Source organism: Cyclopterus lumpus, chromosome 1, assembly GCF_009769545.1.
Source record: "Cyclopterus lumpus isolate fCycLum1 chromosome 1, fCycLum1.pri, whole genome shotgun sequence".
Taxonomy (NCBI): domain Eukaryota; kingdom Metazoa; phylum Chordata; class Actinopteri; order Perciformes; family Cyclopteridae; genus Cyclopterus; species Cyclopterus lumpus.
Genome location: NC_046966.1, coordinates 10,700,678 through 10,724,352, shown reverse-complemented (window position 1 = coordinate 10,724,352; position 23,675 = coordinate 10,700,678). Strand labels below are relative to the sequence as shown.

Below are 23,675 nucleotides of genomic sequence, written 5' to 3'. Positions count from 1 at the left end.
ACGTAGTCGTCATGTTTGTCGACAGTGTAATAGCAGAGTGCTGGCACTAGAAAGCAACGATGTACTCACTGGAACTTGGCTGGACAGAGGGAAGCCACTGCCTGGGCTCTTCTTTTTGTTGTTGTTGTTGTTATTAGTTCCACCTCCTCCGCTGATGGTGCTGCCACCTGACATCTTACGCTTCCGCCTTTTGTTTGGTGCCTGTCTTGAAGGCTCAGCTACAGAGAAGGGATGTTCCGAGAGTTACAGATATATTTGAAGCAACACAGTTGCGTGTGCCTTTAATCGGTCCATGTTGTTCAATTACCTGGTGGTGCCACCATCCTCTGCCATTTCTGGAAGAGACAGGTCTTGAGGCAGTCTCTGGGGCTGAGGCTGTATGTCTTGTGTCTGGACATCAGCTCCTGCATGGGCTCCAGGATCACACACAGCTGCAGGCGGGAACAAAAAGTCAGGAAACAGGTTTAAGATTAGTGTTTAAGCAAGCACCATCATGGCCAGTCGGGGTTCAGCATAAATTACTTCATCTGTAAACTTAAAATGCAGGTCCCAAACAATGATCAAAGAAACATGGCTCAAGTGAGACCAATTTCCACACCTTTTACATTTGCCCACATGCGGTTGTGACTTTTGTAGTGTCTGTACACCAGAACAATGAAGCTGCAGTTCCAGTTGAACCTGTGCAGCCTCCTGTGTTTGTTAATGGAACACAGGATACACCCAAGGGCCCACTTAGCTTACTACAACTCTCCTCACATTACCGTCACTGCCTCAACAATTAAAGCAGGACTGTAACCAATAGTTTGAAGCTTTGTTCATAACGTTGATATTCAAACATTCAGATACTGGCAGCTTTATTGTTTTTCATGTATATTTTTCTCTTTTTAACCATGATTATGCTACACTAATATCATTAGTATTACACCATTTGTAGAAATAGATTCCAGTGGTGGACGGTTTCAGACCATTTTTGTACTTAAAAAAGACAATTGAACGTACTGGAACACCATGAAAAAGGTCAAATGTTGCAGGCGAGGAGGATCAAGTCTGGAGACTCCATTGTTCACCATATCACACACACACACAACATCCCCCCTCAGTCATGTATCCTCTGTGTGTGTGTGTGTGTGTTTGTGTGTGTCTCTTACTCGGAGGTAGTTAAGGGTGGAGTTCGACAGGCCACATCTTGTTATGTTTTTGGACAACTGGTCCAGCATCTGTGGGTCCTGGGCCTGGGGAATCAATAGGGGACAGATTACAAAATTGACACTCACGCACATCTTTATTTACATCTGTAAAATATGTCGCCAGTCCCACTCTCCTCTGCATCCACTCACATGCATGGCTAGTATACTGCGGGGGATGAGTTCACGGTGTTGTCTGATGCTGAAGTGCCACGTCTTTATCCTCATCATGTCGTCAAACATGAACTCCAGGTACAAGCGCCCTTCTACACACACCTATGGCAGTTCAAAGGAGTCACGTCAGCATACAGTGTTTGAACTACATGTAATCTATGCAGAAACTGGTTAAAGCTGCACCGCTGTCCACAGATAATAAAAAACGATGACATGTTTAAGACTAGAGTTGTAAGTCAGGGTGTTAAAAATGCTAAAGAAAAGCTTCCGATCTATTAAGTGGCTTGCCAATATCTTGCCAGGAGGCTTAGACTTAGGTTTTATAGAATGCAACCATATGGTAGTATCGGAGGGAAAAAGTTGTTCACAACTCATTTCAAATATTTGCGTTTAGGAATCACAAGCTAAAAGACACAAACACACACCTGTGTGAACATGGGCTTTCCATTCTGGGTGACCATGGTGCACTGATCGCAGTCAAGGGAGACAAAGTTATTGTGGAAGGACTCCTTGGGATGTTTCAGCACATAGTAGAGCTCAGTGGCACCGCCTTCGAATATACTCCGAAAGTACCTCGGAATCAACGTCCGGCCAATTGCTTCAGAGGAGGAAAGAAAGCATAACAGGCATTAGACAGGAAGGAATTGTTAAATCATAGTACACAGTCCATTTGGGACTGAGGGATTTTGGATTAAAGGGGCGGCATATGCATGAAACGGGATTTTTTAGAACCCTAATATGTTCTAGTGACTTTGTTTCTTACTGTAACGTTTGGGCCCATCCTCCAGACAGAAAGTGATGGTCAACATGGCATCATCTTCAAAGAACTCTGTAGTAAATGCATCCCACCACAGGTTATCACACTCCTATGTATGTAGAGAGGAAACATAATCAGTGAACAGCACAATTATTGGGTTGTTGTTGAGTGTGCATGTGTGTGCCTCCAAACCTCTGTCCAGTTTTGTAGTCGTTTGTTGAGTTCAAATATTCTGTAGTCTGTCTGGTTGCCGTATGGTGTGTGCCGCCTAGTCAATCATAGAAAGAAAGGAGGACAAAACAAAAGCAGGACAGGGGTCGAGAACAGTTAGCAAATCATCCTGATCACAGTATTGGTAAAGCTCTCACAGCTTCCATACGTTGAGGGCTGTTTCACTATCTAGTTCAGCTTTGTCAGATTAAATACAAAATATCTTAAACGTGAGATAAGAGCACAACTTCCCACAACCTTATCTTTGCTTGTGTTATTCATGCCATTTTCACACCCTTTAAGAGATATGGGAAACAATGCAGTCTTACCCCATTCCGGGCTCCAGGTATGTGGGAGGATACATTGGGGTGGGACTGGAGAAACGAAAGACAAGAGATTATTACATTTAGCTATAGCACTAATAGGCCCTCCTTCAGGAGCTTGTCTGTCTTTACGACTCTGGGACACAAGCCAAACATGCCACAAATTGGATGATACAAGGAGACCGTAAATAACAACACTTCCCAGACACACATATTCTCATTTTCACATATCCAACTGTAGCTGATTTGCTTACTGCAACACAAGCTTTGACGCACAGCAAACAATCCTGCCGAGGTATGCCCGCCAACCCTACTGAGTCATTATAACTGTGACTAGTTTTACACTACACTAACATGTATTCGCAATTGGATCAACATTTCACCAAATGACAGGAGATTGTGACCTCTTCTTCACCGATAAACCTTCATGCACCTAGGGGAGTCCCAAGGATCAGTAAACAATAAATAAAAATAAAAGTTCTACCAGTATGTAATGTACACTGTTACATGACATTAGGCACCCGATCCTGGGAAGTGACGTTATGCCATTAAAGTATGAGTGTACAAACACTACCTGGGCTGTACATGGATTTTAACTCAGGTTACAAACTAGTAACACATGTCTGCTGTCCTTGAAACCTCCCATATCAACCAAACTATCCACTGAAACAAGTTTTAGTAAATTTGCAGCTTCTGAAACTTAGTATACATATGAACATCTTGACTGTTCATGAAGTCTGTTAACCTCCTGAATAAAAACAACCAGTAAATGCAAATCACACTACAGCGCTGCTGCTGGTTGTCGCCAGCATCTAAACTACTTTCTACTGTTTGCTGATTGGCCAGACTACCAACTGCCAAACTGAATTAAATTACCTGTGGATGTTTTTCAGACTAACATATGGTTGAGGAAATTAAACTCCAGGCTATGTCAACATGGTATGTAATAATACAAGCACCCATTGAAGATTTTTAAAGGCTAGTACTGTGAACAGATAAACAAAACACACAGAAAACAGACATAAAACTCACCCCACGTCTCTGTCCAGCATAGTGCCGGGGTGGAAAGGGGGAAAAGTGCTACCGTTGGGGGGCTCCTTGGGGGAGTACAGCTTGAATGACTTGGAGGAACAGCCTGGAAGACAGAAGGGAAACATTTGATCAAAAGTTTGATTTTTATACTATAGGTTCAAAAGTTACTGAAAATGTTAGATGTAGTATTTTCAGAAAATGATCAATTATATACAAATCTGGTAATAAATGCTGTATTTAGTAATCCACAAATGTAAGGATTGACACAGCAAACCGTTCAACACATTGCGTATGTTGGACTAGCTATAAATAAATACCTAAATAAGATCAGTAAGAGAAAGGACATAAATGAGAGAAGGTGGTACCAGACTAAGTTGTTACATCTTTGGGAATTACAGTGGAACTTCTAATGATAGTTATTCCACTTTTGAGTGACACTTGCAAAGAATGACTCATGTGAGGGTGACGGCACATGCAGCCTGAACTGGCCAGCATGGCCCGGTTTCAGTTGGCTGCACACATTCACAGGTCATCCACAGCAATACACCCATCTTGTTTCATAGACACACAAAACAACACGATGAGGAGGGAGCCTCCAGTAAACAATGTGCTCCTACTACACTCCTACAGAAACTGTCGTAAACCACACACAAACAGACCAATACTGACTCTATTCACAACCACCTAAAAAAACAAAACTGATGAATCCCTCTCACAGACTGCTCCAACCCTTGTTCTACTCTAATTGCCCAGCTCTCCAATAAAGACCATCCAGGCGTGCCGCCCTCTAGGTCACGACCCCTGCCGTCACCATGGTGAAGCCCCGCCTCATTAATGTCTCCCTGTCTTGTCTCTGCATATTAAACATATCTTTGACAATGTGTGTGTATGTATGAAAGAGACATAGATAAACAGACTGGGAGAGATTGGCTTTATTTGCATTAATAGGATGTTTTCAGCGAAGAGTGAACTGTGAGAGCACAGCAGTGATGTGACATATACATTTATATTTTAAGGTAAGACAATCAAGAGTAAGACAGTCCAGCCTAGCACTGACCTTCGAGGACACAATGATACATACGGATACTGATCAAGTTGATGTTCCTAAGATATGATCGCATGTATCAAAATCAATCTTCTCTTAAATAATGACATCTTATCTCTAAGGAGTTACATCTCCACTGGTTTCTACTCTGCTAGGATCCTACTGTAACACAATGGCCGATGATAGTTTTTAAAGACTAAGTAAATAACTAACTAACAAGAATAGTGTTCTATGAAGAGGATCTTCAAAACAAGTTATGCACCATCTAAATGGCTTCACTTAGTGCAAAAACAAGTTGTTTACTGTGTGAGCCCACACTGCTATACTATGGGCTGGATGCACCACCAGGAAAACAAATGGGTTTGATAAATAAATAAATAATCGATGGTTATGTGTCCATTAGTTGTTGAGAGCTCCATTAGCTCCTCTCCTCTCCTGTTAGCGGTTAATGACAGGCAGTCCCAATCACATCAGCTGGACTCCACTTCCTCCACTGGGAATCATGTTCCTCTCTCCCTTACAAGTACACACAGCACATCATATACACATTATACATGCACATATATCCTCCTCCTGGCCTAATGTGATGGTCAGCCCACCTCGGAACAAGCCTCACCAAAAGTTGACCAACATGGATGTCCAAAACACTAATAACATTTGATTTCATCTGAACTACAAACACAGAAATCCACACTCAGCATTACAAAGTTTCTTCTAAAATGATAGTAAAGTGTAATGGTTGTGGACTCGTGCCCCTCCAGACTTGCCACCATGATTTCTAGAGGCGACAACTCGTCCATCCAAACCGAGCACTGTCGATAGCTCTGTCACACTTACACTCGTGACCTACGTTGGCAAACTGACATACAAACCCACGTGAATCTGGTATTAAAAATGCCACAAGATCCGTGTCACCGTTGGTTCATACGTTTCCCACCGGTGGAAGCACATCTGACGTGTTGGTCTGCTTACAAAGGCAATTAGAGAGGCAGCATAATGCTAACGCTGTGCTATTAGCCAGGCTAAACCGATAAACAGCTGATATCAGGACGCGACTACACTTTGCTACATAATGCCGACCAGCGCGTCTTTACACAACCCGGGACTGAGAACAGGAGCCAGTGAGCTCGACGTCGGCCACCAGCGAGCCGGTGCCAGTGTACAACACTGCCCTGTGGGCCCTGCTCGGCGAGCTAACGTTAGCCAGCCTGAACACAGTCGATCGGTGTTAGCCGTCTTGCTAACGCCTCAGCGTTAAACCCCTTTTCAACGATAAAGCACCGAAATAACACGAGAAACTAACCCCACGGCGGCTCGTGAGTCGCACGTAATTGCCACAGCAGCTCGACATTGCATCCGGGGTGTGTGTTTTTGGGGAAAGCGGCCGTTTACCTGAAAAGAAGTCCAATCAGAAAATTGATGTTTACAGATCCGTGATGATAGACGGTCGGTACGCTCCGTGCGTAAGTACGGATAGGCCCGCTGGACGCGACGTGCCAACACAATACGTCCCTCTGAACAGGATCAATGAAACAAATAGCCTCGAACCGCGAGACTGAAACGGAATAAAGCCTAGATTGCGGGAGTCAGTCGGTTATGTTTTGTCCCGCATGAGGCCTTGTTAGTGGGCTGAAGCCTGCTGTGGGTTTACATACGGACCCAGATGAGCCCTTTGTTCACGGGAGGACATGAACAATAGCTGTAGGCCCTCCTCCTCTCCCTCCGCAATGCATTTGCTCCTCTATCCTCTCTGCCCAGCACCGCCAGCCGCCCTCTCCCCCCTTCTCCTCCGCCTCCTCCCCCCACTAATGCACAACTGCACATGAAGGTTGTCTGGTAAGCATTTTTTCTTCCTTCCTCCTCCCTACATCACATCCCTTCCTTGTAACTGACACAGATGAGAATTGGCCTAATGCAGCCGAGTGGAATTGTGTGTGGAAATAAACATCATGCCGACTGCAAAGTGGTTTTCATGTTAGCCTAATTAGCGCACATCCGCTGCAAACAACTGAGACAGTGACAGCCAAGACCCTTGTCATATGAATTATACACGGTGGGTCTATCCAGGGTGATGCATACACAGCTGATGCAGAAGCCCAATCAGTCAAAAGTGGATTGAGATTCAACAAATTAAATTTCATCCACGAATAACATACTGTTGTTTACAATTAATTGAATTGAATTTGCACAGTGAACTGTCTCTAAGATAGACCAGTGAATTCATTACATTGGGATCTCTCTGTGTATGCACACACACACACGCGCGCGCACACACACACAGAGGAAGCACTAAACCAAAAGGAGAATCCCATAGGCCTCTAAATCTGCTTAAATCGCCTCAAATTCTAATCAGATATTCAGATCACAGCCAGTGAGGACTCACCCATATGGCCAAGGTTGGGATATAAAAAGAACAAGTCATATTAGGTCAGTAGTTTTTCATATATTAATCCAAGTGTATGCCATGCTATTTGCCAATTTGAGATACATTATTTATCTCTGAAGGATGACTTGGACTCCTAATAATGTTGACAGGGGATCTCATATCAAAGTTTTAAATGATTTTCTTCCAAACCCAAAAGAGTTTTTCCCCGCTTTAATTATTTAGGGTCGTTGCAGCCAACAGCATGAACGTGGTTCTGATTTATACACTACCCATGTACACACGGAGTGAAAACACAATGTTTCATCAATGATTTATTTGCAAATTAAGCTGCTCTAGGGAGCCGCTCTGTGGAAACAGTTAACAGGCTTTCACAGAAGCTGCCGTGCATCGTAACACTGGTGGTGATGATCGTATTATAACATAGTTCAACATTATTTTGGTTCAAGTTGAATTATTTTAGAGGCACAATTTCCAATAATGTGACCCACAAACAAAGGTTGTACACATATGTCTATGTAAGTCTTATTCTGATTAAAACATATGTATTCCTCTCTGATTAACCTCAAACAACTTTTCAAAATGTATTTCTGTTTGCTGCATGCATGTCGAGGATCAGTTCCACGTGATTTTGTAGCAGATAAATTATTGTGGGCACAGTACATTTACAGTTCCTCATACTTTATTGCAAAAGTGCACATTTCTTTTCCAATTGGCCACAGTATTTATTTGTGTTGTTTGCTTGAAGCTAATAAGAGAATAATAGCTCATACAAATAATTCAAAATGTAACCAAAATAAAGATCAACTTTGTAATAATAAATTAAAACATCCATTTCCACCCCAATTATGTCACTTATATATGCCACTGTTTGATTATGTGTCTCGTAATCAAATCATTTTCTCCATCATCTCCGATATTCTGACATATCTGACACGTTGAAGCAGGTGTAATGATTTTTCGTTGTGTGTCTGATCAACTGTACTTTTCTGCTTCTTCACACCAGAGGGTGTCACTTTATTCTGACCGATCTGCACATCTTTTCTGTCTGGCTTTTGCAAACTAGGAACATAACTCCCTTACATTTGCTCAGATGCAGACCTCTTTGCAGACTCTCGTGTTGGAAGAGATCCGGCTCTGGTGAAATGCATTGTCTCCCAGAACCAGACACAGGAGGATAAGCTGCTCTAAGGCCTGTCTCTCACCCGACCAGCAACAAAGATGCCTGGGCTAAGTTTATGTATATTGGTTTGACCATAGTAAGCTTGTGACATGAGCACTTCACAGCTCACGAGGCTCCTGCCAGTCTTTTGGCAGCATCTTTGTGTGTCTAGTACCAGGGGGAGGTGTCGTCAGTAGTAGCTTAGAGTGTCTGTTGTGGGTGACTTATGTGGATTTGCCTATCTTACATTCGCTGTCCCCTGTAGTCATGGCAACACAAGCAGTCAATGCTGTCACAACCAGAGCGAAGCTAAGAACCATCCATGGAAATGGACACACAAGGGTTAATCCTGTGTGTGTGTGTGTGTGCGCGTGTGTGCGTGCGTATGTGTGTGTGTCTCCAAAGCTTGCCCATTGAAATGGTACATGACGGGGTTAATCCTCACTGCATGTGTGGTGGGGTGATGGAGAAGAGGTGGGGGTGGGAGGTGTGTCAGGATAAGGCTTGAAGGGCTTACACACACCGTCTCTTTTGCTCTCAGGCATAGGGCAGGCCTTATCTTAGACCAGCACCCCAACCAATGAGTCTCTCTCTCTCGCTCTCTTTCTCTCTCTCACACACTCACACACACACACACACACACAGACACACACACTTCACCAGCTAGCCTCTTTTTCCAACTTGCAGTCACACATTCACACCTAAAGCCATAAATCCATGTACAATAAGTGATTAAAGCTGCAGCGTGCAGCGGCTGAATATAAACTCCCTGTAGTGCCACGTGTGATGTTTTCACTAAGCTTACACTTAAACCTACAAGTGCAACTTGTTTAATTCACCTTTGTCAAAGTAAAAACAAGTAGAAGAAGGGGACCAAACTTGTGTAGCATTTCTCTGAGCATCAATAAAACAAGATCTACAACAATAAAAACAATAAGACATTTTCTTCCTCTGCTGTTTTGATTTGTTTAACCTCTGTTTTTTTGTTTGTTGCTGAACCAGCTATGAGAAAGACAACAAGGAAAAGGTCAGAAAGAGAGACTCACCTCCCTCAGTTTCTAGCTGTTCTGACATTGCCCTCTCGGCACCCACAAATGCACTTTCACAGCTACATGCTGATCTAACTCAAAGACTTGGTCTCTGTTTTCATGCCTCTCCCTCTCTGATATCTCTCATGTCCAGACTGTCAGGCTCAGGGGCACAAGGAGGGGGGAGAAGGATGCCTACAGTGTGTGTGCGAGTGCGAGTGCGTGTGTGTGTGTGTGTGTGTGTGTGTGTGTGTGTGTGTGTGTGTGTGTGTGTGTGTGTGTGTGTGTGTGTGTGTGTGTGTGTGTGTGTGTGTGTGTGTGTGTGTGTGTGTGTGTGTGTGTGTGTGTGTGTGTGTGTGTGTGTGTGTGTGTGTGTGTGTGCTCTTATGCACGTGTCGCCTGTGTATGTGCAAATTTGTGAAGCCTGCCACTTCCACTCATAGTCAACAGGAAACTGAACGGCACACACATCTGCCAAAGTTCTGATAACAACCGTCCCTTCATCGCCGCCTTAATCACTGATCTTATGTTGCCATGGGTGTAGACACTGTCCTTACTAAATTGATCCCAACTTAAAGAGGAAATTTAACCTCTAATTAGTGGGACATCCGTTCATTATATTTTTCCCTCCAAACTGTAATAAAAACCAAACCATTTCGTTCCCTGAGTGTAATGCCAAAGCATTTGACCACTTCATGGTATTTGACATCACTAGCACAGATAGTCTCTTTCCTTTATCTGGAAGCTAGTTAAATGGCTCTTTTCAGTGGTCACTGTGAGGTGCCATACTCTTGGCAGCTCAGGCTTCTTTACTCTCATATTGGATCAGATGCGAAAGAGATCTTTCTGTCCAATTCAGCTCTGGTAAAAGATCCAAAGGTCAAGCTGCCACTGTTTTCTGGTGGAATAAGCCAGGTCTAGATCATACACTCAGAATCATAGACACTTATCTGCACTGGTACAAGTACTTTACTACACTTCCATTATACTTCTTCTCCACTACATTTCAAAGACCACTTTTAGACTCAACATTTATCTGACATTTTGTACTGATTTTGCACACAAAACTCATGACTGAACTAGGACGCACTGACACATATTAAACACTCCAACAAGACATTAAGTAATTGAGAGTATCTTCATCTCAGCCAACTATGTAACATAAACATGCTACTCACACAGGAATAAATAGTAGGGTTGGGCAATGACAACATCCCGTGAGACGATTTACTGTCACACATAATAGAACAAGAATCAAAGCTGTTATGCAAATTAGTTTTGAAGTGAAACTGTATGCAAATGTTGCAGTGGTTGTTCTGCACAAAGGGATCATTCTCCGTTTGATTTGCAGTCAGTCCTTCACTGTGCATCAATCCAAGGGCAGGAAATTAGAACTGACCTACAATCAGAGTTTTTCCTTTGACGGCAGCGCCCTCTTGTGGCCGCAGCGAGCCAGTGTTTGTTTTCATGCTGCTCTACAGCATTTCCTCTCTCACTGGGTGAGTTTCCTACTCAGGCGAACACAGACACACTGCAACAAGAGAACTTCGTCACATGTCAGCTCAGGCTAATATGTGACGGGATTAAATCAGGAAAATAAGGCTCTGGTGTGAGCCAGATGCCATTCATGTCTCTGTTTCATTTATTTTTTTAAGGATTACCCCCAAAAATGACATGTACATGTCATAGCAATGATGATCTGCAATAACTATCCATCATCCTCAGTTTCTTTCCCCATCACAGTGGCAATATGCCTTTAGTTTAGCTTTTGTGTGTGTGCGTGTGCATGTGTGTGTGTGTGTGTGTGTGTGTGTGTGTGTGTGTGTGCGCGCGCGCGTGTCAGAAGTGTGTGGTGGCGGCTGGTGTCAGCGGACAGCTGTGTGAAGGGAGATGACAGTGCCCTGATGCTGCGTTCTCTGTTCTCTGGGAGCCATTTTGTCTGTCTCTGATCTCAGTCAGGTCTGCCCCCCCTTCAGCCAATCACGTCACTGCTCAGCCTTGCAGAAAACATAGAAACACAGTCTGATCTCTTTCTCACTCTGTCTCACCCTCCCTCCTACGGTGCTCATCTCCCACTTGCCTCTCTTTTCTCGGCTCTTCTGCTCTTTGCCCCGCCCCCCTCCTCTGTCACCTCTCTTCTCTCCTATTTTTTTTTCTTGCCACCCTCCCTGCTCCTCCTCCTCTACCTCTCTCTTAATCCTCATCTCTCCTCAGTAGCTGCTCACTCCCTCTCTCTTCCCCTCCATCACACCCTCCTCCTCCTCTTCAGGCTCTCTTGTTGTGCAACCCGTTTCTAAACAGCTCAGCCTTTGTGCGTTTTTGTCTGTTGCCATTTCAGCTGGGCTGCAGTCTTTACTCATTTTCCTCCAATCAGGGACACCATGTGACTCTCTGCATGAGAGGGCACAGTCCCTTCCCCCTTCTCTCCTCCCTCTCTCTCCCTTTCTCCCCCCTACTCTCTCTCCCCCTCCTTAGCCTCCCTCCCCTCCCCTCCCCTTCATCTAACCAGCCAGCCAGCCAGGCAACATACGCTAGCAATCAGGGAGTCAAAGGGAAAGAGGGAGTGAGGGGAGGGGGAAAGGGGAAGGAAGGATGAAGGTATATACACACAGCATAGTGAAACAGTGTGCAGGGAGTGAGGTGGGGGGGCTGGTGTAATGTAAGGTCTGGGTAGGTCAACGCAAAGTCTGATTATCCACAAAGCACAAAACATCTGTGGCTGCAGAGAGCAAACTGTATTGTGACTTTGTTTCCTGATGGTGTAGAAGCTCAGAGCACATCCCCACAAACTCTGCTCCACTGTTTATGCCATCCACATGTGGGTGTACATGCTGGTGCATATGCGTGTACACACACACACACACACACACACACACACACACACACTCTGAGCCCACACAAGAAGGGGGAGGATCCTTTGGTGTTAAACACGGCTCTGGAATGTAAACAAGAGAGAGAGAGAGAGAGAGAGAGAAATGACTACAAAGAGACTTTGTAGTTTTATATTATATTATATTTTCTATCATTATCTAAGTGGTTTGAATGTGTGAAGAAAGAGGGGAGGGTTAACTTGTCCTACGTGTGCATCACTGTTTAGGGTCACGCTGTGGGGTCATTTGAAGTTGACGTGAGTGAATGGAAGCGATTGTTCCATATTTGGAGGCATTGGTTGTTAGCCACGTCATGATGTATAGGTGAAGCTCTTCTCCCCACACACATCGTAGCAGGCCTCCAGGCTCGCATGATACAAGAGGGAGTGAATGAATCACTTGTTGATCTTTGAGAAAGTACAAATCTTACTTGTGTTGCCTTTTTAAAGTCAAAGACTCGCTAAGTTTAGTTTTAGCTCTCCTGTAAGTTGTAAAGAAATCTGGAGGAAAATCTATATAAAGCAGAAAACCCGAGGCAAAAAGAAAGGGGCACACCAGAGAGAACAATATGAGAGCAAAAGTGGAGCCCACAAGAGTGCGGTCATAGCGTCTTTTTGGAAATTTCCATGACCACGTTGATTAAGTATGCAATCTGACCGCGAGATAGCTAAAGCCTGCTTCTAAACAAACTCTCCCGCCTCTGCTGCGCAGGCTTGTTTAACGGCTGAGGGGGCAGCGTTTGCCTTCATCGCACGGGGCGCTGCGCAGAGATTGAAAACCCGCACGCACACACATGCACGAAAACTCACATTTAACACCGGTACACCCCGTTTCCCTGTGTAATCTGGTGTGTCTAGAGAGTTTGTCCTTGCTGATACCTAATCCGTCTGGTTTGATCACATTGCCAATATCTCTCTCTTTTTGTCCACATTTCTACATCCCTCTGCTTCAATCATGTGCCATTCCATCATCCATTCATCCCCCATCCACACACCACTGCAGAGGCCAGGATGAGTTGGCATTGTCTCTCAATTTTCTTCTCTCAACTTTCCGCCTTTGACATAATCTGTCAGAAAAAGAGTTTCCAAACCGCCAAACATGGGACCAGTTAGTCTTTCCATCCTTCTAATGATTGAAGTCAAGACGGGCCACAGCTAAGTAATCTGATACTTGATGCGTGGTTGGCTAAATGTCTATATCCACATCCCGGCTGTTTGAGGGTTGACCACAGCGGCCACTGTGGTCTCGTAGGCAGGAGAGAGGAGGCCACGTCAGGGTGATACAGCGCACACACACACACACACACACACACACAAACTCAAACTCAAACTCAAACTCCAGACTTGCTCCTCCTCTCCTGCTGCTGTGTATCGTGTAGTAGGCTGTAGGTTCTGAATACATCCATCGTGATTATGAATATATTTTCAGCTAGAAGATTATATTTCTTGTCCTACACATCCTAATCAGGAATGCAACATAAATCGCTGTAACACTTAAATATATATTGCCTGAGGCTCAGCGGCGCAGGGCTTATTTCTAGACCTCTTCTTTTTATTTCCTCTTCTGTTTGATTAAGGCTAATAAAGTGAGAAGAATTAGCTGTGTGCTGTCAGGCACTCAACACCCAAACACAACAGTTCAGGGACTGCGGGGACTTCCTCCGCCTTCACAGACGGCGAACAATTCGCACTGCTCTCAATATGGTGGTCTAATATGACGGATATTACTCCCTGCAGGTCGCTCTCGGTGGCTCGGCTCCCAGAAGCCCCGGGGCTGTTACTCAACGCTAACCAATTTTATTAAAAAATAGCGACAAGCGAAAGTCTGACTGCAGAGTTGTTTTGTTCTAATGTTGTCGATTTATTCAAGTGAGGCCTGAAATGAAACCGTTGGTTGTCCGTCTCATTCCAATCAGAGGGTCAGGAGAGGACAGGGATACGAGGGGAAGTAGATGTGATTGAAAGCAGCCGCAATAAACAAATAGTGATGCTCGGGATTGTAACATGTGAGACAAGGTCAGTACCTCTCACGAAAGCACTTGCTGATCTTCCATGAACTCCAGAAGAAAGGACTTCTGGGTAAAAGAGGATGGAAACTAACAAGGCCGATACACCCTAAATGATCGACTCCAGTGTGAAACATCAAGCATTCAATAATAGCTTTGCAGAATCAATCATGCAAGCCTTTGATCCAAGCCGGCGACCTTTGCCCTTTAAATGTCACACTTTGATCCATCTTTTTTTCTCTTCTCGTATCTCTGCACGAGAGGCACATCCGTTTTTTCCTACTGTGGGTGAGAGTTCTGTTGTTAACACAGGTCATCAGTCACAAATCAGCAGCAAGTAAAATAAAACAAACTGGCGGAGGAGGAGAAGTAGTAGCATTAGTGATGCCATAGCAACAACTTCATGCCCAGATGTTTGTACCGCCAAAGAAGATATTTTTCTCTTAATCTCCAAACTAAACAACAAACAATAAAAAGCATAACAAAGTCAGACTGAAGAGAAAAAAGGTTGGAATAAAAAAGGCTACATGTTGATCCATCTATTCCAGTATTTTCTTTGCTCTCCATCCTCTCAGCCATCACAGAGGACAACCTCCCGTGATCCTTTGCACACAGAGCCCCGGGGCACCTCTGTCCCTGTCTCTCTGCCCCAGTCACGCAACAGCAGCGGCTGCACTCACCAACCAAAATATAACAACAACAAAAACAACGACCAGAAAAAGTCAGCGGCTGGAAACAGCAGCGGCAGCGGGGCTGTCGTTAACGGCAACCATCACCACGGCAGCTACTTACCGGGACACGCGCAGCCGCCCACGGACATCTTCTCACATGTCTGGTGTGAATCCGATCAGAATGATGGTGGTGGTTTTGCTATCCACGCTCTCTTGCCCTCTCTTCTCCTCTCTCCTCTTTCTCGCCAGTCACTGCTGCCGCCACTGAGGCTGCTCACATGAGCGTCTGTTATCCCCACTGTTCACATACACACACAGACACACAGACACACACACCACCAGGGAGAAAAGGGAGGGAGGGAGGGAGGAGAGAGTGACGACGAGGGAGGAAAAGAGAGAAAGAGGGTAAGAAGAGGTTAAAAAAAGAGCACAAAGGATCGGATTCTCTCAGTTGTAGCTGTACACTGTGAATCACACCGTGCACGTGTGTGTCTGGAAGAGTGTGTGTGTGTGTTTTATGTGTGTTACAGAGTGAGAGGGATTCTGTTCCTGCCTCTGCTCTGCCCTCACCAGCCCCGCAAATTACAGCTCAGGTGGGAGGAGAGAGGGAGGAAGAGAAAGGGAGGGAACGAGAGACTGAGTGCTTGAGATTGAGAGAGAGAGAGAGAGAGAGTGTTCTAGAGCGTGGCAAAGAAAGGGGGGGAGAGAGAGAGGACTGTCAAAGTGACCTGAGAGGCAAATTTGAGAGAATAACAACCATGTGATGTGGGTCCTTTTTTTCTCCTTTAAATATGTAGAGGCTGTTTTTCACCACTGCTGCTACAATGACATACACGCACACTCAAGAACCCCCACACACACACACACAAAAGTGCACACATGAAGTGTGGAATTGTGACTGTGTGTGTGTGTGTGTGTGTGTGTGTGTGTGTGTGTGTGTGTGTGTGTGTGTGTGTGTGTGTGTGTGTGTGTGTGCATGCTGCAGCGGACTGAGTGGCTTGTTACCATCCAGCGAAGGTCTTCTGTATGGCAGGGAGGGCAGGAAAAGGGAGGAAGGGGCGATTGACGTGTGTCTCTCTCTCTCTCTCTCTCTCTCTCTCTCTCTCTCTCTCTCTCTCTCTCTCTCTCTCTCTCTCTCTCTCTCTCTCTCTCTCTCTCTCTCTCTCTCTCTCTCTCTCTCTCTCTCTCTCTCTCTCTCTCTCGCCCATTCACTCTCTCGCTCTGTTAGTCTTTCTGTCTGCAGTATGCCACACAGTGTTGCTCTCTCGCCTCATTCATGTTCCTGTCTACTGGGCCATTTATCTCTCCTGCCCTCCTCCCTTCCTCCTTCCTTCCTCCCTCTGTGTTTCTCTCTTTCCTTATTATCCTTTCTTCCGTTCCACCTTTCCCTCCCCCTGTCTCCATCCTGCTATAATCTGTCTTCCATCGCTATGTCATTTCTCTGTCAGATGCATTTGTTTGTTTGTAAGAGTGAGCTGCTTCACAGCCATGAACATTAACACTGGAGTAAATTTTGTGTGCATCCCAAAACATCGTCCTGCTGCTCTAAATACTCACAATGACTTACTGAAAACCAAGTGTGTATTAATCCACTGCTGAAAATAGTGTCCAATAAATGCTTTATTTCCACCTGTTTGAGTAACATCTCTAAAAGCTACACTGCCCAGCTGTTTAAGGAATTGACTGGGTCATTTTCTAAATGACAGCATGTTGTGCCACAGACAGAGGATGGAAATCAGAAATTATTGAGAGACATGCAAACATATCGTTTGTTTTGGTTTTCTCAAAGGATTTCGATGACAATAAGAAAAGAGCAGCATTAGGCTTTGTTTATACTCATGCTTGGCGCCGTAGCGCGAGCCTCCACAGACGGCATCATGGACTACTTTATTACCTTTGTACAAGAAGTCAAGTATTACATGCATTATAAAGAAACAAAGGTTGAATATCCTGTAATCTACTTGATTTTGCTGCAAAATATATACCCAAATGATAGATGGACTTTCCTGACCCCCTGTTTCTAAAACATTTAAAAGCAAATTGGCTTTCTTTGTATGAACCCTAGACATGTATTTGTGCCACGTGATTGGGCTCCAAATTACAAAAAATCAGAGATGCACGAACAAGGTTCGCAACAACCTCACACCTCACGCCAGCTTCCCCACGTCAAGTAAAACTAAGCTTCATCCTTTAAACCAGTGGTTCCCCACCTGGGGGACGTAGCGAAAGTGATCACAAGATAAAGCTGAGGAGTCCTGAGATGATTGGAGTAATAGCTTGACATCTTCAGGAAATACTATAGATGTGTTATTTAGTTTTAGGGATGCTGGTGGCTGGATTGTGTAACCTTTGCACACAGCCAGACTCACACATTCCTCCCTTTCCCAGGTCTTTATGCTAAGCTAGGCTAACAAAATGCTGGTTGTAGCATCATATTTAACATACAAACATGAGATGGGCATTGAAATTCTGCTCTAAGTTCAAGCACAAACGCAAATAAGCGTATTTCCCCAAATAATAAATAATAAAATATCAAACTATTCTCATATACAAAATTATGTTTATATTTCAGACTTTTCTTTATTCATCGAAATGTTCTCGTGAAATGTTTCAAATAAAACAATGAGCAGCATTGTCTTATTTTAAGGGTAAAAAAGTAATTGCCGAGTAAACACAGGTTTAATTAATAACAATAATTGTACCCGTCGATTCCGTGGGTGGGTCATGGCTCTGGTATTGTGCATACAGGCTCAATGAAATGAATGTGACACACTAAATAAAATAAACAATAATTATTTTGTATCCATTACACCTGTGTTTACCCTGCTGTGACATCTTGAGTTGGCTGCTGTGCCGACTGCTCATTCAGACATCTTCAAACCATTTCAAAAGGTCACGACCCCAGCTGAGCCAATAGCTCATACACTCAGACCTCCAGAGACTACATGCGTATGCACTATAGTACACACACAGACACACTCAGGTAAGACAGAAAGCTAAATGTCGGATGTTAGACATTCTGTTCTGTTTCCCTTCATAAATGACTTCACAGAGTTTTATTAAATCAGGTTCTCTCTTTACATGCAACGAGGAACACAAGTCTGCATAGATCGCCTCCTCCACATATTTCTATTTCCCTTTTTTAAGACACTTGCTCTTTGTCTCCCTCCCTCTCTTCCTAACCCTCTGTCTCATTAGACAGTATTGAGGAGGAGTGAGGACGAGCCAATCAGAGAGGGGAAGAAAGAGCAGAGAGGAGGGAGACAGAGAGGTTGCAGGAGGAAGAGGGCAGAGATGAAGAGAGAGAGAGAGAGAGAAGAAGAAGAGAGGGCGAGGGATGGATGGATGGATGGAGGGAGAGAGAGAGAGAGGGAAGGAGGGAGGGAGGGAGAAAGAGAGAATAAATAGCTCTGGCGCACTCGTCCCCCATTACCCCGGGAGGGCACTGTCGCCATGGCAATGTGGCAGAAAAAGGATAGCACCAGCATGATGAGCTTCTAGACACACACACACATTTACAAATGAAAACTGTGATTCACACATATATCTGCCCACATTAACAGTTTCATAGAGACAGTTTGACAAGTTCATACTTTCAAGCGGATGTGTGCAAAAGAAACACACTGTCTTACACCTTACCATAATTATTTATACACACACACACACACACACACACACACACACACACACACACCCCACCCACGTCAACAGTTTGCCAGTTAGCAGATAGTCAAAGCCCACATAACACAGATAAATAACTGAGACATGGAGGCCACAGTATGAAAGACAGACAGTACAACAAACAAAATGGTGAAGAAAAGGCACCAGAGAAGAAAATGACAAAGTGGAACAGGAAAGCAATTTGTGGAGGGAATCAAGAATCAGATTCCTGCTGTTGCTTTTGTTCCCCCTAAAATGTTTCCTCTGGTCCTTCTTTTTACTTACCTTGATTCATGTGCATATTTATCATCTTCATTAAACCTGAATTGACAGTTTTTTAAATTTTTGTGCTTTACTTGGGGGCGGTGAAACCACTTATACATATTATCAACTTATAAAGTTGGTTGCTTAGTTACTCTTCCAGCAAACCAGGAGCAACATGATTTATAGTAAAAGTACAATATTCACTCAACGCCGTTGTCCAATCGGTTAAATTTACGAATCTTGCAAAAGTCGTACTCCATTGGTATGGCCTCAATTATGTCTTATGTGACAACATAAGTGCTTTGTCTCCTGGCAGGTTTATATCATATCATGGCCACAGCTGCAGAGACAAAGTTCAGTTCCCAGGCCGGTAATGCTGAAGGATTTGTACGAAGCCAACAAACTAACCATTCCCACTACAAACTACAGGCGTGTTTCAATAATGAACCTTCAGTAATGTAAGATCCAGCAAATTAGGGACTAGTGGGAAAACACTTCTGAAAAATGTCGCCACACAGAGTAAAACAAATCACCTGAAGTCAGTAGACTGAATTTAAAAAGTGCTTCAGTGTCGCTCTTGTGCCTTTGTTGCAGCACAATTATCTTGAAAAGTTGTTTGGATGCCAAATGTGGTGGTTAATTAGCTAGAGAAATCTTGTGCGCATCCAGCCTGAGGGCAAAGCAGAGAATGAAAGAGGCTGTTCTGAGACAGCCAGCTCTCTGTAAACTCTTATGTAAGGTAGAATCTGCTTCCTGTTTCTCTCAGCTACATTATTGATGTAGGCTTCGGTTACCACGCGCAGTGCGTTTGTGTGCGTACGTGCCCGTGAACGTGTACACCTGGACGTTTACCTCTTGTCGAATGGTCTCTCACCTTTTGTAGAAAAGGTGGTCTCCTCAAGCTGATGCTGATTTTTTTTCTCCTCCTCCTTTCTCTTGCATGCCTCTCTTGTTCTTTTTTCGATTCCTTTCTTTCCCCCCACATGTATTAATGCAAGTCCCCTTCCTCCTCCTCTTCTTTCTCTCTCAGGCCTTCATTTCTCACTAACAGATGTTCTCGGCACCATGTGGGAGGACATTCCTCTTCTCTGCTCTGAAAGCTTGAAAAAAGACTTACATCCAGTCAGGTAAAATCAAAGAGTATGATGGCAACACAACTCCCTCACGCCTGTGTGTCCTGCTTCACCCTTCAAAGAAGGTGTCAAGTTAAAAATCAGAGTGCTTATGCCTTTTTATAACGCAGCGTTACATAATATCTGAAAGGTCATATAGAAGTGCATGCATACACACGCATGCAAAACATTACATGATTGAGCAGCAAAGACGATTGCAAGTCACATAGAAAAATGCTCTTGCACACACACACGCACACACACACAGCAGCAGGTGTGAGGGAGGCCGAGAGGGGAACACATATACCTGACTCCTTAGACCTCATGGGTTCTTTAAAAATTCAAGCATGTCAAAAGAACACCGTGGGAGTCCTCCTGCAGGTCAAGAATGAGGAAGGGATGAGAGGCAGAGGGGAGAAGGGGAGTGATAGAGAGAGAGAGGAGTGAAAGACACAAAAGAACAAAGTTTGGCACTTTGTGAGCGAAAGGGAAATATTATGAAAGATGTCAGTTTATGAGTGGGTGAGTGCATTTTACATTTACAACTAAAAACAGTGGCTTAAGGAGAGTAGGTTAAATATATGTATGTGTGGGGCCATGTACTGACATGGTGGCTGGATGCTGCACTAAGGTGACCCACTTACACACAACTCCCCTCTCCTGAACACACACACACACACACACACTTACAAATGCCTCTGCACACTCCTGAACACACACCTCACCCGCTGGAGACTGGAGGATGCTTTGGCCCCATTTCAGACAGTAATGTGCTCCAGGAGTAGTGGGAGATGAGGCTGTAGGTGGTGCGTGCGTGTGTGCGTGCATGTGGCAGGGGGCGGGGGAGGAGAGATGTAGCAACAGTACAGAAGAAGATGTGGGCTTAAGGGATAAACTAAAGGAAACAAAAAGCAAGGAAAACAGATAGAGGTCACCGAGCAGATGTACTGTTGAAGATGTCTAGTGCACACCAGGTGGCCCATCAAAATAGATACACTGGGAATATGCTGTACCTTGTTAAAGTGTGTATCTGAGAACATATTTCCCTCCCAACTAATCTACAGCCAATGACTCTGTGTACCGCCATGACATTCAGCAGAAAGGTCAACTCCTCGCCGGTATGCACGAGATAACGGGCCAGACACATCCACAGTCCTTCACAGGCAAACAGTGAGATGATACAAGATAACGCCACACAAATCAAGAGGCGATGAACCTGAATTCATTATGCATCCATTTCATACAGATATGAATATCTGATCGGCATCCATTGCAGATAGGTGGCTCGCTTGGAGAAATCAGCTCACTGGGAATTAACTTATTCACAACTTTAGAGGCGTAACAGAAAAGCAGAAAGTGTGAGCAGAAGTTAAGGGAGATGCTTAATGTCACCATCTAGTGGATGAACTAAATCCCAACAGATTTATCGACGTTGTATATTACCACCTTCGACCAGGAAGCTTGAGTACAGGGAGGGTTTTCCTCTGCAAATATATTACATTATGTCATTAGTCAGTATCTCTAAATGTCTATATGAGTGTAGTTCTTTTAAATACCATACTCCACTTTATCTTTCCATAGATAACGGTTGCTTGCTGCTATATTAGGGTTCAGAATGTTTAAAAATGCTCCTTCAACAAACAAAAAATCCAAACAAGTGTGAAGCATTTCAGGTCCACATGAATTGTCAACTAAAACAATAACTTCCTTTCTCTGGTGGGTTTCCTGGGTGAGAAGAGGGGATATAGAGTCCAGAGTTGTTAAGCTTCACCCATGGTGCTTCACCCATGGTGCTTTGACTCGGGATCTCACAATGGAGATCTGCACTGACCAAAAACTGAGACGAAAATACATTTTTGTTTTATTTCCTACATTACTGACAGTTAGCTCGCAAGGCTAATGCAACACACTGGCTCCACTCAATCTCTTCCCCTGCTCTCACTGGGCATTGTAGATCTACTTGCAACAACACTTGACATGCAATGACCCAACCAGAGCCTGAAGCTTTATGCAACCCAAAGGCCACATCAGGGGGCAGAACACATTTTTTCTGACTTAATAGAACTGCAATAAATTGCTGGAGTACCACTTTAAAGGACAAGAAAAAGACATTCTAAGAGTTAGATGAGAAGATTCATACCTCCTGTCTGTCCAATTCATGTGAAGCTCGAGCAGTCAGTTAGCTCAGCTTAGCATAAAGACTAGAAACAGGTGCAAATAGCTGTTAGTTTTAATTGCTGGTAGCACATTTTGGACAGAGCCAGGCTCGCTGGGACTAGAGGCATCATCCATTTGGGATTTGATTGTGTTTATATTTCATTACACAAGACCTGAAGCTTGAACTGCTACTGCTCCGCCTCACCTGGTTACGGTGTTGCTGGAGTTGTGCTGTGAGGTGACACACTTCATGATGGTTGGTTAAGCTGGACTGGTTTAACTAGAATCATTAAAAAATAAACAATACAAATGATTAACTGTGTAGTGAAACAAGTTCAGCATCACCGCACATTTGGAAACAGTGTAATGACTACTACAGTAGGAGAAGAAAGGAAAACACTTGGCTGCTGTAATGAATATGTAAATGCAATCAACCATCCAAAGACCATCATATGATTTATCAGTGGAGCGTGAGGGTTCTCAATCAATGCAAACCACAGGTAGAAATACTGCTTTACAATGCTGTGTTTATTATTCTTATATTTGGAATACTTATTATACATTATGTCAGGTATACAGTTTGGAGCAGTGCAGAATGAAGTGGAAACAAAATGATATATACAGTATATTTATTATGAAACTGCACTGGTTCTGATTCATGTGACTGCAAAGTCATGCAGGGTCTGAGCAAGACACTAAGTCATGTGAACACAAGCGCTAAACACATTCAAATGTATTCAATCATTGTGATCTAGTGTGCAGCACAAGTTATTTCAGAGGCATGAACACATTTTAATTAATGCAAAGACTTAAAGCTGGACCGCCGTGGGTAACATTTCTAGTGAAACAGGGTAGTAACACTGTTGTTAGTCTCTGACAGAGAACCACGTCAAGGTGGAGGGCGTGTACAGACATCAATCAGGAAAGGCAACACATACATATTGCCATGTCTAAATATGCAGATAATCTCTATTTGTTTTGGTGAGGAGGCAAGCGACAGAAGCAGATACACTCTTTGCTTTGCTATACAACACACCACTCCAAGGACTGATTCCAGTATTATGTCTACTATGGTACTCATGTTGAATGCATTTCCACAATGTTCTTGGCAATGATAACAAGGAAAACAAATGAAACACTTCACATGGTGTTCTTTCCCATTTCAAGATAACTCCCAGTTACGCTTAGTGCTCTCTCTGCCATATTAGGAAGGAAACTGATCGGAACTAATCTTTCATTTCAAAGCTTCAAATGCTTTGCAGTCATACTATGTAATGGTTACAAAAAATATGACTGCAGTTTTTTCAACACTGCATCTATATTTGGGTTATTGCTAAACTGTCATTTGGACGCAAATTATTATTAAATTATTAAAATGTGAAAATCCTGTATCAAAAGTCCTGCTAGTCGTAATGCTGATTTATATAACACTCAAAGTGATATGGAAGCAGCTCAAAGTCACCAATTCAAATCAATTGTCACAGAGATATGAACAACCGTTTCCTTTAACTATGTATTTGTTATCAAAATGAACAAGCAACACTATAACAGCGTTGATCCGCTGAGTCTTTGCAACAAACTACAATCTGTAGCACATTTTCATGAGAAATGAATGAACCACGAGAAACATATGAGAAA

At 43.8% G+C, this 23,675-nt stretch overlaps 1 protein-coding gene across 4 annotated transcripts in view; it reads right to left on the bottom strand.

Moving 5' to 3' along the window:
- LOC117738386 (LIM domain-binding protein 1) overlaps window positions 1-15,373 on the bottom strand; it is a 29,368-nt gene extending 13,995 nt beyond the window's left edge. For 2 of the 4 annotated variants that reach the window (XR_004610085.1, XM_034544392.1), the window contains exons 1-10: window positions 9,317-9,449; window positions 3,681-3,783; window positions 2,655-2,699; window positions 2,308-2,383; window positions 2,122-2,224; window positions 1,784-1,956; window positions 1,338-1,460; window positions 1,149-1,232; window positions 308-431; window positions 70-218 (exon numbers count right to left, since the gene is read on the bottom strand). Coding sequence is in view for 3 of the 4 variants with exons in the window: in XM_034544392.1 (XP_034400283.1) it covers window positions 70-218; window positions 308-431; window positions 1,149-1,232; window positions 1,338-1,460; window positions 1,784-1,956; window positions 2,122-2,224; window positions 2,308-2,383; window positions 2,655-2,699; window positions 3,681-3,783; window positions 9,317-9,344 (1,008 nt within the window). In the remaining variant the exon portion in view is untranslated. Of the gene's footprint in view, window positions 1-69; window positions 219-307; window positions 432-1,148; window positions 1,233-1,337; window positions 1,461-1,783; window positions 1,957-2,121; window positions 2,225-2,307; window positions 2,384-2,654; window positions 2,700-3,680; window positions 3,784-6,117; window positions 6,524-9,316; window positions 9,450-14,965 lie in introns of those variants that run through there. The other 2 variants (XM_034544393.1, XM_034544394.1) reach the window with 2 other exon arrangements.
- Between the last annotated feature and the right edge of the window lie 8,302 nt (window positions 15,374-23,675).